At 30.2% G+C, this 16902-nt stretch overlaps 4 protein-coding genes and 1 long non-coding RNA gene across 5 annotated transcripts; 4 read left to right on the forward strand and 1 right to left on the reverse strand.

Annotated features, from left to right (window-relative positions):
- The first annotated feature begins 267 nt into the window (after nt 1-267).
- Nucleotides 268-7231, forward strand: LOC130441399 (zinc finger protein 23-like). The gene is made up of 6 exons (XM_056775107.1): nt 268-927; nt 1912-2122; nt 2807-2944; nt 3397-3515; nt 6641-6802; nt 6884-7231. Exons 1-6 carry the CDS (start codon nt 268-270, stop codon nt 7229-7231), a joined length of 1638 nt encoding a protein of 545 aa, XP_056631085.1.
- Nucleotides 7232-8045: 814 nt separating this feature from the next.
- Nucleotides 8046-9179, forward strand: LOC130445351 (uncharacterized). Its single transcript, XR_008910043.1, has 2 exons — nt 8046-8172; nt 8512-9179. It is a non-coding gene; the product is annotated as an uncharacterized LOC130445351 (long non-coding RNA).
- LOC130445267 (histone deacetylase 3) lies at nt 9093-11903 on the reverse strand. Its single transcript, XM_056780861.1, has 6 exons — nt 11491-11903; nt 11245-11433; nt 10977-11189; nt 10727-10916; nt 9439-9723; nt 9093-9382 (listed from the first exon to the last, which is right to left on the reverse strand). Exons 1-6 carry the CDS (start codon nt 11693-11695, stop codon nt 9169-9171), a joined length of 1296 nt encoding a protein of 431 aa, XP_056636839.1. The 5' UTR covers nt 11696-11903; the 3' UTR covers nt 9093-9168.
- Nucleotides 11904-12100: 197 nt separating this feature from the next.
- Nucleotides 12101-13461, forward strand: LOC130445408 (zinc finger CCHC-type and RNA-binding motif-containing protein 1-like). Its single transcript, XM_056781048.1, has 6 exons — nt 12101-12361; nt 12431-12542; nt 12598-12669; nt 12726-12878; nt 12927-13034; nt 13088-13461. The coding sequence occupies exons 1-6, from the start codon at nt 12249-12251 to the stop codon at nt 13229-13231; spliced, it is 702 nt and encodes a 233-aa protein (XP_056637026.1). The 5' UTR covers nt 12101-12248; the 3' UTR covers nt 13232-13461.
- A 350-nt stretch (nt 13462-13811) lies between these two features.
- Nucleotides 13812-16695, forward strand: LOC130445490 (protein Red). Its single transcript, XM_056781167.1, has 4 exons — nt 13812-14635; nt 14694-14834; nt 14897-15211; nt 16322-16695. Exons 1-4 carry the CDS (start codon nt 13921-13923, stop codon nt 16606-16608), a joined length of 1458 nt encoding a protein of 485 aa, XP_056637145.1. The 5' UTR covers nt 13812-13920; the 3' UTR covers nt 16609-16695.
- Nucleotides 16696-16902: the final 207 nt, after the last annotated feature.

Here is a 16902-nt window from a genome sequence, read left to right on the forward strand (position 1 = left end):
TAATTTGTACATCCACAAATGAGTAATTTTTACAATTTTTTCAGTTAGTTCTTCATTCTATACATACCTCATTTCTCGTAATTGAAAAATAAACTTAAATATTTCACCCCTATAAATAAAATTCAATTTAATTTTATACGATCCGAGTATAGTTACATTATTGTAATATGTTTCTAAATCACATAAAGAAACAGGTTGCAGAAAGCTTAAAAATTATATAAAAATCGATATCAATCGATTATCATTAAAATGAAGTATTCATTTTAGATGTTATTAAAAACGTACGACATGACAGATCAGTTATACGATCCGATAAATCACTTATCGCAATCTGAATTAATGGAAAAGTTCAATTTGGCGTTTTACGAAGCTCAAAATCTATCAAAAACCGACATTCTCTCGACTTTCGATGATCCTATACCGGAAACCACAGATATAAATTACCCGGACCAAGTAGGCGACGATTATCTCATAGATTATTTGATTTCGAATTCCGATATGACACCTGCGAGCACGCCGAACAGCGAAATAGACATAAATTTCGATTTCGATGATTTCGAAATCGATTTCGATCAAAATGTAACTAAAACCACAGAGATCGAAGAAAGTTTCGATACAGAAACGTTTACTACGGAAAGTTCGTTCGGTGAACCGGTAACGCGCGGTGAATTTTCTCAGTTTTATGTCCCGCCTCCTTTCCACGGCGACAAAATCAATGAAACGTGTATTGGTTTCGAAAGTATCGATTTCAGTGGAGATATAATCGATGGTGCTTTTGTTATGGATGGTTTGAAAACGGAAGAAAATAGTGTTAGTGACTACGAATGTCATGGTTTTTTACCACCGGTTGATACTATTAAGAATAACGTAAATTTTAATAATTTTTTACGAAAAACCACAACCAACGATTTGGAATATATAAACCAGGTAAATATATAGATTCTAATATTATTATTATGTCATACAAATAAACACTAGATGGCGTAATGAAGTAAATATTAAAGCAACGAGGAATAATCATAATTGAATTTACGAGGGATGTTTGATAAGTTTCCGATCTTAATCTGAAGATATCATCACTTAATAAGTTCAGAAATATATATGCGAATGCATTGCAGGATTATTTAGTCACTTGCAGGAGATTTTCATCAGTTTAGAATATTATCGTACACGTAAACGCCTATTTTAAAGAGAAAAACGGCAACTATTATTTGAAAGTGTTGAAAAAGTGTATAGACAGACATCCCTCGTAGATACAAAATTTCTTGGTCGATTTTTCTATTTAAATAGTCGCTGCAAAGACATAAATATACATAACAATGTATTTAAAGTCATACTACTAGATGGCGCTATGCAACAGTTGTTCTTAAAATGGCTTTATAGATACAGTGTGGCCACATGAGAGTGGCCACCATTTTGAACCCAAACTCGACTGATTTAGCATTTTTTTCTCATAAAATCGTAATTTATATTCTCAAATACTTCATTAAAAACTTTCGAAGGGTTCTATAGTATTTTTAACTGAAAAAAATTCGGAAATAATTTATTTTGTGTCGTAGTTTGGATTAAACATGGCGGACATTCTTATGTGGCCACACTGTATCTATCAAGTCACTGTAGTTGTTCTGTGCTATATTTTATCAGAAATTGTTAACTAATTTTTACAGGGGTTGTTCAAAAATAACTATAAACTTTAAAAGTAGAATTACTTCCAAAAATAATTCGAAACATTGTGTATTTGTAGCTAATTGTTTTGAATGAAATTTTTCTTTTTTTTTGTCATTTTATTTAATAAAATCCCAAGAGTTTATACGAACAGATGAAGTAGATTTTATATTTACAACCGTAGACAATGTATGAAGGAAAAAATTTCAATTTAAAAATTATTGTATAGAAAAAAATTACTTTCAGGATTCAAGTGGCGCCAATTGTGACTTTGGTCATTTATTAGGTTCAAAATGTTCGATACAGTTCATTGATAACAGTACTATACAAGAACCTACCCCCTATTTCGACATTCATAGAGATAACCAAATGGTTTTAACACAAAGCGAAGCTCTATTAAATGACGATCCTCTCCTGAGCGCCTCAAATCCTACCTCTTCAATCAATAAAAGGGTAAGTAAATCATTTTTCATAACAATAAGAATTGATATAAAAAAAATTCCCAACATTTCCGTATTAAAATTAAACTTGGCAACGTTGTATACAGATCATAAAACTACTATTAACATTCACAACATTAGTTGTGAATAGCACCACGAAGGCGCTGCTAGAACAATAACATAATAAGTATTGGAATCACTTGACACGAGCAGTCGTTCACGTGATTGGTTGACCTCGAGCTAAGAAATTAACGGCGGCTCCAATGACAGAAGTGCGCGAAACAGTGGTCTGTTCAAATGATCGAACAATGTTACTAAATTCACTATTAAGACATATATTATCATATTATGAAAGTTGTTTATAGGAAATAATATTTATATACATAAATAATGGAATTACTAAAAGAGACGAGTCAAATGACAATGTTTAAGTAAAATACAACGCAAGAAAATGCAAGTCTGGTTTGTTTTGTTTACATTTTTACAAAAATGGCTAACAAACAAAAATTATTAGTGCAAGAAATAATAGGAGATGTTGTTTTACGAATAAAAATCAATAGAGATCCTTGACAGTCTTTAATCATTGGAAACACGTAAATTTAATTATTTATAATTTTGTTATATATGGTTTTGACAATGGCAGCGCCATCTATGGAAACAGTGTAGCAAAAATATATTTTATTTCCAGAAATATGCTAAAGAAATTGATGACAACGTTTACGAAGAAGTGAGTAGTACCCTCAATGTTCAATGTAAATGGGAAAATTGTTATCAGTTTTATGAATCTCAATCGCTTCTCGTGAAACACATCGAAAAATGCCACGTGGAATTGAAAAGAGGTAATTATTATTTTACATAGCAAACGGTAAAAAAAAACAGCGTTTCATCCACATATTAATTAATATAATAAATGTTTTTTATCTTAAAGACACGCCTATGAATAAACACGATATCTAGGCGTAAAAAAATTATTGGGAGAAAACAACTAACTTGAAATTTTTGGAACCGCTGGTGATATTAATAATGTACACACTATTTACACTACAACTACACCAACACTCACAATTACACTAAAACTTATTAACTTGACCTACCTACTTTATACTAAATTTTTCCGCCAATTAACCTTCTACCGCGAAAGAAAAATAATTCCAGCGGGAAAACGTTCTTGGCGGTAATCATTTATAGTATAGAGTGAAATGTAACAAGTTGAATGGGGAAGTGGGTTATTTCAAGGTCACAATGTCGTGAAAATATGATTTTGATGAAGTTGACTAGTTAAATATTTCAGGAGAAGAATTTACTTGTTATTGGTCTAATTGTCCAAGGAAAACGAAACCTTTCAATGCCAGATACAAGTTATTAATACATATGAGAGTCCACAGTGGAGAAAAACCTAATAAATGTCCGGTAAGTTGTTTTAATTTGAAATCTAAAACTTAGTATCAACTTTTAACACAACACAATTTATCTATTAAAATGCAAATTTAATAAAATTATTTGTATTATATAACATTTTGAACTATAAAAACAAATAATACAATAAATATGTCATACTTTACAGAAATCAATAATTTTGATACCCACTGTAACTATACGTAAATAAATTAACCTTAAAGAACGTCTGTAATAACAATATTATCGAATTATTTGATTTAAAACAATTTAGTCTAGATATAATAAATAATAAACAACCATCTATAGTGCAGTGGGTTAATGTTTTTCTTATAAACCCACTAATATAAAATAAATATTTTAAATTACTTGCGTGTATGCAGACGATTTATTTTTTCATCCTTTCCACACTACACATTAAATTAAACCAGGTGTTGTTTTATTTTATCATATGAAGACAGTGGTAGAACACACTAATACGTGAATTAAACACTGATTTTATTGAAACATTCAAACAAAATCGAGAATAAACTGCACTTTGAAACGATTTCAAACCACATCAGATTCTCTGTCGTCTTTTTATTAAGATGGCGTCACTTTGTTTGACTTACCGCCAACTCTTTCACGTTAAGAAAATCATAAAAGCGTTGTTGCCTGATATATTAATTCAATTCCTTTTTATTGAGAAATTATTGTATTTTGTAAAACTTAATATTTGGAATAAAATTGTGATATATTTTCAAGGGAAACGGAAATATTCCCACTTTGTCTATTATATTAATTAAAAGTTAACAATTTTTATAACAACATTTTGATGTTGATACACCTGGCAACTATGTTAAATAGGTTGATTATTTTTTTGTAAGGTACTAAATTAAAACTCGAACTCATTTATGTTGTTTTGTAAAATTAATTCAAGTTTTTTTTCGGTGTTATGATTGCCCTACTTCTAAAAGGAAGACCCATATTACCGCCGCTTCTGGTAAAAAGACATGTTGATTTCTATTCAACATGTGTTGTGATGCCGTTTTGTATTTATTTTTTTTTTCCAACGGTTCTTGCCAATGAACTCTCGAATTTGATACTCGCGTAAAGGGTTATGGCCAATTTATCACGTTGTGTGAAAAAATTGCGGAAATGATTTTTTGCCTTGCCAAAAACATTTGTTGAATGGCAGATTAAAAGCGTTTCCCATTCATCGTTTCGCACATATTATGATGATGTCATTTTATTTGAAATTTATTAAAATAAATAATCTATTAATATAAAAACAAATGAGACCTAAGTAAAATAGGACTGTTTAATATATAGGGAGGACTTTCGAGGTTATGTTTTTGACGTTACTTCTTGTCGTAATTATGGAGGGTATAGAGGAGGGATTTCTTCTATTCTATTCTATTCAATGCATAGAAAACCTCTTTTTCTTCATTCATTAAAATGTCCATATTTTCGAATGTGTACAAAAAAAATAAATTACAGTGTGTTGAAAACATTTTTCAGTACGAATTGTGGAGCATTGCTTTAAAAAAATATGCATTTCAAAAGAATATTAACCAAAACATGCTCACTTTTATTCTAAAAATACAAAATCGTACCCTTCCTGCAATAACAAAAATTGTTTTTCAACTGTTTTGCCTGAACAAGTACTAAATCAAATTCATTATTTTTGTAAGCTTCGAGACTTTTGAACGTTTTTAAATTTCGTCCAGGTATCTGTTAATCTCAATTAGTTTGCCATTATAATAACTACGAGTCGTATATACAAAAATTGAAAAGGATTTTTAACCTAACTTCATATCTGACTTCTATTTCCAACTTGATACCTGATACTAATCACTCTTTTCCATAATGAAAACGATTAGAAGTTATTGCTTTCACTAAAAACACTTTTAACCGTATAAATATTTTTACTATAAACACAAATATAATCAAAACACAAACATCCCGAAAACTAGTTCAAAGCTAAATTATTCATACACTTAAAAATATAATTATCCTCTAATAACTTCCAAAATTCGTTAATGTTCAAGAGATACTTTTTTATTCCAATTAAATGAAAACAATGGATTCTTGTTCAAACCTAAATGTTCAATAAGCAAAATGGCGGACTGTCAAGATCAGCTGTTTTAAAACAATCGATACATTGATCACTTTATAGCTTTGTTCGTGGATATTGAATCCGAATCAGTTTAAAGACCAATCACAGGCGCACTTTAACAATTATTTGTCACGGTTAGTTGTGTTCTGTATTCTTAATAACAGTTCCGTGTTCGATGGTCATATCGATTCCGTTAATTATTATTTAGGAATGACTTATAGAAATTTTAGTTAGGTTCGGTTTTTTATAGTTCGTGATAAATTCTGAATAGGTTCTTAATAAAGAATTACACCTATTCTACCTTGGTTACCAACTAATTCTGAATCGTTCCTAAATTCGACCCGCGAACAAAGTTATTAAATTAGTAGTTCAATGAACTGAATTACATTATTAGGCAATCTAATAAAACTTATCTACGTTATAATGGCGGACGTGGGGTAAACAATTGTTGTTTTTTTTATTGCATTTTTAGGTTTGTTTAAATGGAAATAATATAGTTGAAATTGAGTATTTTTGCATTTTTTGAGTCAGTCAATCAATTAACAAAATGAAGAACACTCGGTATTTATTTTATGTTTAAATTACGAAAAATTTTTGGACTTTAGTTTCCGCTCTGGTAGCGTTCAAGTTTATCAAACACGAGTGAATACTTTTCAAGGTTGCAAAATGGTAACCCAATGGTTGCTTCAGGTGGAGTTGACCCTTTTTTATAAGATTAAAAGAGCTTTAGTGTGAATCCTGTTCATTTCTACAAGTTTCCAACGTAATTGTTTTTCACACTATATTAACTGCTAAGCCCAACACTGCACAGTCGAAAAAAACCCAAGTTTCCGAGAGGAAAAAACTGGTAATAATACGGTCGAAAATTCAACAAAAAAGTTCACAAACTACATTTATGTCACTAGCATTTGTTTACCTCACGGCGGCCATTTTAAAATAGCATCAGTTGATTCTGACATTTAGTTAGATTATTCAGCTACAGCATCCGTCACTTGTCTAAAACAACGATTTTAAATTATGTATATGTTTCTTTTTTATTCAGTTTAAAGGATGCAATAAGGCATTTTCACGTTTGGAGAATCTGAAAATTCATCAAAGAAGTCACACCGGAGAACGACCGTACGTGTGCCAGTTTTCGACGTGTCCAAAAAGCTTCTCGAATAGTTCAGATAGAGCTAAACACCAAAGGACGCATTTTGATACGGTGAGAAATTTATTCGAATTTATTTTACATAACCTCTCTTTAGGTATACTTCCTCTTACTATTGATAATTTGTTTATTCAGAAACCTTACGCCTGTCAAGTCGTGGGTTGTCCAAAAAAATACACCGATCCTAGCAGCTTACGAAAACACGTCAAAAATCACACTTGCGAAGAGCAGATGCAGATTAAGAAGAAAACTAGCAGCGAAAGTTCTACAATGAGCTTCGCCACTCAGTCTTTGGTCAAAAAGTTTTTAGATCCTAACAAACAAAAAGCAGTTAAAAATCCTAATTTTTCTTATTCGAGCAATTTTGATCACAGTTACTCTACTAATTATATCGTTGAAAGAAAATACGACATTGTTAACATCAAACAAGATTTGAAAAATAAAATTTCAGAAAAAAGTAAACTTAGAAGAACTTGCTGCTGAATGTAATTTAAAAATAGACTGTTATGTAAATAAATTTGATTATTTTGTTAAATATTTCATTTTATAGCTTTTAAACTTTGGATACTAAGGGATCAAAATAATGTGATAATTTTTATGTCATGGTACCTAAGAGGACAACACTTTTAAGTTATGTTCTAAAGATCTTTTTATAATTTTATGTACGAAATAAACTATTTTTAATAAAAATACGTATTTTACTTTGTTTTTTATCAAAAAATATACCTTTACTCATATTAACTTCACTATTATCATTCACGTGTTTTGTTTATCATCACAAATAATCCCACTGCTATCAAAATTGATTTCTAAATCTCCTGCCAATCATAAATAATTTTAATTAACTATAACTATACGATCGTAGATCAGATACATCAGCTGATTGTTATCTGTTAACCTCACTATAATCACTCAAATGCTTAGTTTATGATCACAAATAATTTCATTTCTATTGAATTTATTTCTAAATCTCCTGTCTATCACAGATATTTAACTTAGAGTTTTTCGGAAACTATCATCATGGATCAGATCAATCACCTGATTACGGATCCTCACCCAGAACGATATCATTACATAGAGTTAATATATCATCGGAAATTTAACACTCAACGTACAAAAACAAGAATAAATTAAGTCCATCAACTGATTGTTTATATACCAACTTGTATACATGGGATCAAAGGTTTTATGGTTGTAGCACGGTTACTTCGATAAGTTTCTGAATAATAATGAACGTGATGCTGATTACTTTCCGAATATTCACATCTTGATCAGATTAATTCGATGGTAGTTTCCGGAAAGCCATGTATTAATTAAAAAAAGAGAAGACTTTTGTCTTTAGGTTATGTTTTTAAACAACGTAAACTTCATATTTACTTCTCATTAAAATAATTTTTTTGTTAACTCATTGGTAACTTCAAAAGGTATGTAGTTAATGGAAGGTGAAATATAATAATAAACTAGCTATTTTTGAATCTTATAAAGTGGGGTTGCATTTGCAACAAAGAATGAACAGATATTTAATTGTTTAATAAGTTTACATCTAAAATAAAAATTTTCTTGACTTTACGAATGCTGTAGGGTTTTAACTTATAGGGGTGGAAAGTTTTTAATTGAACATAGTGTATAATTATTTTTTTGTTGACAAACTTATTATATAACCAATTTTCATCCAAATTTAATGATGTGTGATTTACATAGACAAATTTAAAGAAAAAGCTGACTACATTTGAATTAATGAGAAAAATAATAAACTTTTTTAGAAATTTCAAGTCAAGAATATCTAATCGAGAACCGTGATAATACACACTGTTGGCAGTGCACCTAAAAAATTGCTGAATTCCCCAATTTTGAGCATCTAGAAAATTGCATCGGACATTGTTTCAAAAGGAGTTCGTCAACGCTGTTGGCCAACGCTGGGGCTGATATCAATGTTTTAAAACGGCATGGTGGATGGAAAAGTTCATCAGTGGCTGAAAAATATGTGGAGGAATCCGTAGAGAGCAAAAAGAAAATAGCAAGAATGATATTAGAGGTGAAATTTCTGTACAAGTGTTAAACCAAAACCATACATCTCCAGCATTATTGAAAATAAAGAAGTACATCCAGTAATTCCTCCAATAAATGTTTATTTAATTTACTACATTTACTGTTTCATTATGTCTTGTACGATTAAACATTTTTCTCTGATTGAACTGAAGTAGTAGAAAAGTCTGATAAAAAAAAAGTTTCCCTAAACATAAGTTTGTTTGAGAGATCAGAAAATGGACATTGAAGTTTTACTTACCTTGGAATTCTATAAATTTACTTGATTTATGATGACAGTTGAAAAAAAACTCATCAATTTATAAGTTATTTAATCAAATGGATCATTTTGCTTATTAAAAAAAAACACATTTCATTCAATATAAAATTAAAACTTAAGATTTAACATCGTCTTTATCATTATCCTTATCCCCATCATAAAATTCGTTTTTAGCTTCCACCATTTTATCTTCTAAATCTTGACTTATTCTAACGTCCGGATCTTCTTCTTCCTTCATTTTCTCGTCTTCCGTTAGAGCCGGACCTGGTACATCGTGCATTTGAACACTAGGAGAATGCTGACACATCTTTAAATTATCGAAGGTATACCTTGAACAAGAATTAACTAGTAAAGAGAGATTACACATGTTATTGAATCTTCTCACTTTGTTATCGCTTCTAAATAATGTTTACTATTGGCGTTTTCTTGACGAGTAACAACGTCGGGATGTAGGGTAAAATCGGGTGCGAAAAATTCCAAATATTCAGTAAACGGTAATTCATTTGAAATTTGCTCATCCACCAATAAAGAAGTTTCGTACGTCCAACAACGAGCTACATTTCTCAGTGTATAACCACCTCCTCCAACAACTAATGTAGGCACATTTAAATTTTTTACAAACTTTACGCATTCGCCATGCCCCTTAGTACTCAAAGAAAAACATCCTAACCTAAAAAATTTTTGAATCTCCATCTTTTGTCTTATAGAATGATCTCACTGTACTATACCAAATTTTCAAATATTTATACCAAAAAACAAGATTTATAACATTCTATTGGACATTTGGTTGTTTTTCTAAAATTAGTCTGTCAACTTCTTTCCCTCTTGTTGTGTGAGGCTTTTATGATCAATTCAATACCTTTAAATATTTTTCTAAATATAATTTCTAGTTTGATAAATATGTAATCATATAAGCAAAAGTTGAATATTACAATATATTATACAGTGTGCGCCAAATAAATGGAATGTAGAAAAATAACAATTCAAAAATTGGTACACCTCTGTATAACAGAATAATGCCAGTTTGGATAATTTTTTTATTAATGGAAATTGAGTATACAGCAAAACGATTAGACCAAATTTACAGTATGTCGCAAAATGAATGATGAAAAGAAAAAATTAGTACATGCCCTGTACAAGTAGCATTTGTCAATTTCTACGAACTTTATTTATGTTTTTGTAAACAATTACATCAAATATACAGTATGTTTCAAGTAAACATACAAATGATAAGCCTAAATATACAGTATGTGCCAAATAAATGCAATCAAGAAAAATAATGACAAACAAAAATTAGGTCACCCCCCGTATAACAAAAAATGTGCTAATTCTATAAATGAAAAAATACAGTTAAACAATTGCAGCAAATATACCGTATATCCTAATTTAAGAGCAATCAATAAAAATAATAACAAGAAAAAAGTACATCCCTTGTACATCAAGCACCTGTCAATTCCTACAATTTTTTGGATTATATACAATATGTCTTTAGCTACGCAAATTAAGTAACAAAAGTTATTGCACGCTATTTCTCCAAATATCCAAAGATAATCTTACCCTGTTTTACAGTTTTGTAAATCTCAAAAAGTACAATATGGTTTGTTGGAAAAAAATTGCATAATTTCAAATTTTCAATTCAATTCAGAAAAAATATCATTTGACGAAGTACTTACCTATCCATAGCTAGTGAATCAGCTCCACATTGTAAAACTATTGCGGAAGGTTGATAAAAATCCATTACAGCCGATATAACGGGTTTAAAAACCTGCCAGTAACTAGCATCATCAATCCCTTCTTTCAATGGTACGTTTACAGAATAATAACGCCCACTTTCAGCACCTATTTCATACATATCCCCAGTTCCTGTATAAAAAAAATAGATTATCAACATTAATAAACAAATAATTACTGAAAAAAAATCACCTGGGAAAAAATAGTTCCCATACTTATGGAAACTAACAGTCATAACTCTATCTGTAAGATAGAATGCTTCTTGTACTCCATCTCCATGATGAACGTCAATATCTATATATAACACCCTAGGGTGATATTTTAGCAATTCTAATATCGCTATCACAATATCATTAACATAACAGAAACCTGATGCTTCAAATTTTTTCGCATGATGTAATCCCCCTATGAGAACAAATATTTCACTACATTCTAAATAAATCAAACAAAATAATTTTACCAGACCAATTTATCGCGATATCACACTCGTTATAATTAAGTTTCATTGCTCCTTCCAACGAAGCCCCTGTATACATCGAACAAAAATCAAACAACCCATAGAAAACAGGACAATCATCACCTACATTATAATGGCTGAGATGTTTTGTGAAAGCTTGAATATTTTGTGGTGTAACTTTTTGAAGAAAATCTAAACAAAAAATGTTGTATAGGTAACATAAAATGTATGGATTACAAAATAAAATACCGATATATTCATCCGAATGGAACCTGCACATATCGTGTGCACTAGCTTTGTAAGGTCTGTATATTTGCATGTGTTTGTTAAGACCATAATTCATCACTAAGCTGTGAATAACAGATAGCCTATGAGGTTTCATGGGATGCCCAGTACCATAATGAAAGTTGCCTACGTCCGGATTAAAAAAATACGAAACTTTGTGCTTGGACATGTTTAAAGCTAGTCTATTATACAATTATAATTATTTTATTCTCCAAATATTTGTTTGCATGTCCAAATAAAAAGTAAAAAAAATGCTACTACAAGCAAACGTTTTGTTGTTTTAAATCTATCCTTCATACGTAATTTTTTTACTTCTAAATTTTGTCAACATAATTGACATACACAACAAACAATTTTTTCTTAGATGTCAATTTGTTACTCTTTCTTTTAACAATTGGTCTTTTTTACTTGATGGATTCAACCACTTATTTTTCCCAGTAGTTATATATCGATCTATTCTTTATTAAAACTATTGAATATTTTTATAAAAATTCATATTTTTGATTAAATCAATTTAATACAATATTTTTGGAAGACTTCAACATTAACCAACAACTTTTATTTTATCTATGGTATAGCACTTTTGTAAACCATATTTTTATACAATAACCTACAAATACAAAACTCATTATATAGTACTTTTTAATGTTTTCGTAGATTTTGTGTGTTATGTATGTGAAGAAAGATTAAACATCCATCAGATCTAATTATATTTAAAAAAAATGAGTGGTGGTTTGATTCCTAGTAAAAGTACTGTATACATTTCGAACTTGCCATTCGATTTGAAGAATAATGATCTACACAAATTATTCGAAAAACATGGGAAAATAGTGAAGTAAATACAAAATAAAATATTCACTTTTTCTCATATTTGCAATAACCAATACCACTTTCTTATTCGTAGAGTTACAATTTTAAAAGATCGTGAATCGCGACGAAGTAAAGGTGTCGCTTTTATATTGTTCTTAAAACATGAGGATGCCCTTGTTTGTGTACAAGAAACAAACATGAAAGAGGTAACTAGGTTATTAATTTTTTTTTAATTCCTTGAAATTTTTGTTTTTATTGTAGATGTTTGGACGAACGTTGAAAGCGAGCATCGCTGTTGACAATGGTAGATCTAAGGAATTTATTAGAAGAAAAGTAGCAATACACAAAAACTCTTGTGCAATAGATTATAATGAAATTAATGTTTGCAGGAATATCCAAATAAGACGAAATGTTACGAATGTGGAGAATACGGACATTTGAGCTACAGATGTGATAAAAATTTGCTGGGAGATCGTGAACCACCTCCAAAAAAAGTTAGAAAAAGAAAAAAGAAAGATCCATCAATGCAGAAGTTAACAAAGGTAAGAAAATAATTTTTAAATCTATATACTTAATGCAAACTTTTATAGGAACAGCAGGAATATTTTGATAGTACAGATGAAGATGCAGATATGAATGAAGAAGATGAGCCAGTATTTGAAGATGACGAATCTCTAAGTGCTGCTATTGCTCTAGAAGTATGATTAATTTCAGTAATTATTCCGTAATTATTAAGAAAATATATTTTTAGCATGAAAAAGTTGAATTAGAAAGTTATAGATATAAAGTCGCTACTGGAAAGTACGATGAAGCAGATGTTAATGCAGTGAATGTTCCCAGAAAAAAAATCAAAAAAAGCGAATATTTTAGTGACGAGGAAGAAAGTGATGAATAATTTACTACCAGAGGATATTATTCACTCAATGGAGATATTTTTTAATAAATAAACTATATTTTCAGCCTAATTTTGGTATTTTAAGTTTATTTCTTTCAGGTTTTTGTTTTGAAACTATACCTGTAGTAGAAGTAAGCGTTTCCAAAGACAATTTTAAAAAATGTATAACAATATTATATTGATTTATGTTTTGAAAATAAATTATAAATATACGTATTTTCATTTTAAAACCAACAATTCTCTCTTAAAGTACTAAATCTAAATACAATCGAGATTAACTGCTTCGGCCTTTTTATCAATTAAAGAGAAAACATTGCAAAGAATATCTTCAATGGATAATTTTCCTATACTTTATTCCTATTTATGCTGGAAAGCCCATCTTAATGCTTCAAATACAAAATTAATTTGATGATGGATCGTTTGCATGAAATGTCTATAAAATAGTTATTTTTGTGTGAATAACAATTAAAAAATATTTTTCCATCGATCTAGTAATTTTCAACAAAGGAATAGATACATTTCTATTACTAAATTTAGCAGAGTGTTATTGTTGAATAAAAAGAAGAAGAATGTTAACTTCACATTGTCATAGTTGACGTTTACTTGTATCAGTTTTATAGAATATTGATAAACATTTTCTTGTACAAGAAAATTTCATCACTGAGAGTTTTAGAAGTAAATTCATAAAAATGGCCGAAACACCGATGTCTCAACGTCTCACGAACGACGATTTTCGAAAATTATTAATGACTCCTAGATCAAATCCTTCACATACCCCAGCAGCTCCTGGTTCTGTAAAGGAAGCAATGAATAATCCAAATTCCATGCCTCCTCCTAAAATCGAAGATAAATCAGAAGCTCGTCGTAAAAAGAAAAGTTTTTATGCAAAACTTAAAAAACAGGAGGACAATAAAATGGCAGAACTAGCTGAGAAGTATCGTGACAGAGCTAGCGAGAGAAGATCGGGAGTTAATCCTGATTACCAAGCAGATGATCCTATTACAACCGCTCAAGCTTATAGAGCCGTAGCGCCAGATCTTAAATCTGGATATGATGCAGCGGAACGAAGAAGGCAAATGATTCAAGAATCAAAATTCTTGGGAGGAGACATGGAACATACTCACTTGGTAAAAGGGCTGGATTATGCTTTACTCCAGAAAGTAAGAAGTGAAATCCAACAAATCGAAATGGAACAGGAACAAGAAATGGAGAGACTTGCTACAAAGACTTTGGAAGAAAAGGAAAAAGAAAGAAAAGATGCACAGAAGAAGGAGGAAGAAGAATTGAAATTTAAAACGAAAATTGGAAGATCCATTTATTATACAGTGAATGTTTTGAAATCCAGACACATTGAAAGATCAGAGTTATTCATTCCTGGTAGAATGGCATATGTTATTGATTTAGGTATCTAATTATTTTATAAAGTTGTTAAAAAATAGGGAGAAAGTCATTTTTATTTTAGATGACGAAGCTGAAAGTGATATTCCAACTACTTTGATAAGATCAGTAGCTGATATGCCTTCGTTTGAGCTAACAACTACAGTCACAACAAATGATATAGTTATAAATAAATTGACGCAAATTTTGAGTTATTTAAGACAAAGTAAGATGTTTTAATTATCTTCAATATTGAATCTGATTTATTTTTGTTAAATTTCTATTTAGGTAACCGTAAAAATAAGAAATCAAAGAAAGGTATGCCTGAAAATTCTAAAGATTATGATCTAGAAGAGAACGAAGGGAAGAAAAGTCACAAACGTTCCCATCAAGATGACTCAATATATGGTGATATTGGTGATTATGTACCCTCTACAAAAAGCAGTAGACATCGTGATCATGATAGAAAGAGGCATGCTTACTTTGATAAACATGATAACGAACCTGTTGATAATGCTGCTCCTACATATAGAGTGAATAAATCAGCTGAAATCTTGAATAAATTGCAACAAGAACCAGAAGGGTATGCAGAATGTTATCCAGGTAAGTTGGTGATTTTATACTAACGTTGTCCACTGGTTTTTTGAGTCTAAAAAACCGGAAAATTATCTGGTTTTGATGAATTTTTCTTTGGAACCTGTATTTTTATGGTGGTATTATGGAAAAAATATAGGAAATACTCCACTAGAAGATTTCATATGGTTTTTATGACTTTAAAAGTTGTCCTTAATGCACTTCTTTAGATATAATTGTTCATACCTTTTTTGTAAAGCATCAAATGAAGTTTTTTTGTTAATCTACAAATGAAATGTTAGGTAATTTTATACTATCGTGGAGCACCCTCTTTTTTCAGTTTAAAAAACCAATTGAATTTGAATTTTTCTTTCAAATCTTTATCTTCATAGTGAATTTATGGAAAATATATATAGGAAATACTTTACTTGAAGATTTTATATGGTTGTATGATTTTAATTGTACTACTATGTACTCCCCTTGTTTGTTGGATCTAGAAAATCGAATAATGGTTCAATTTCAATAAATTTTTGTTTAAATCTTTGTTTTCATGGAGGATTTAAGGAAAAAATATGGGAAACCGTGGTCTCAAATGTTTTTTGGGTCTAGAAAATCGAAAAATTGTCTGATTTAAATGAATTTTTCTTTTAAATCATTATTTTTATCTCGTAATTATAAAAAAAAATATGGAAAATATCCAACTCAAAATTTCTATGCTTTAACTTATTACCTAACATGTTTTATTCAAACACACTGTTTACTTTTTACTATTACGATGTGTTCACTACGACATCGGATTATTTACTGCCTACTACGGATATTTATATACTCTATAATCATATGCAGAATGTTCAAAATCTCTAATTTGTAAAAAAAAATAAACCTCAAAAATTGACTATAAAAACGTCCACAAATTACTGTAAACAGGATATAAAAGCAATATAAAGAACTGTACCCTGCGCATCCGCCAAACTTGGCATTCTATTAATATAATACAACAGAACGGGCTTTACGATCTATGTCCGGTAGAGGAGTTTGTAGCATTACTTTAACGATTTCTTGACAAGAAAGTATGAATGATAATACATGAAAAATAAATATTTTTTTTCAAAAATACGTTCTATTTATGGATATCTGTAGGTTTGGAAGAGATGAACGATGCAATAGATGATAGTGACGACGAAGTAGATTACTCCAAAATGGATCTTGGTAATAAGAAAGGACCGATTGTGAGATGGGACTTTGACACAGCCGAAGAATATTCTGAGTATATGAATCAAAAAGAAGCACTACCAAAAGCTGCTTTCCAGTACGGTCTCAAAATGGCCGATGGTCGTAGATCGAGAAAGCATAAAGACAAGAATGAAAAAGCTCACCTGGATAGGGAGTGGCAGAAGATACAAAATATTATTCAAAAGAAAAAATAAATTATTTACCAGTTATTAAAATTAATTCATTTATATATATGAGATGTATATTAGTGTGGTGTGTATTTAAATAAAGTGCTAACGGTTGTGGAGCGTTTTTTTAACTTTTTCACCTTTATAAATACGAGGGTTGTACCTTGCGCAGTAGTTCCCCCACTCTCTAGCATGACAGAGGTTTAAGGGGAAGAGTGAACGTCCGCAAAAGGTGCCGAGAGTCGCTCCGATGTCCACGAGGAAGAACAGGGCAGAAGACGTTTTCCATTTTTAAGAAATATGTGACCTTACTTTTGGCAC

The sequence above is a fragment of the Diorhabda sublineata genome, chromosome 1, assembly GCF_026230105.1.
Source record: "Diorhabda sublineata isolate icDioSubl1.1 chromosome 1, icDioSubl1.1, whole genome shotgun sequence".
NCBI classification, from domain to species: Eukaryota; Metazoa; Arthropoda; class Insecta; order Coleoptera; family Chrysomelidae; genus Diorhabda; species Diorhabda sublineata.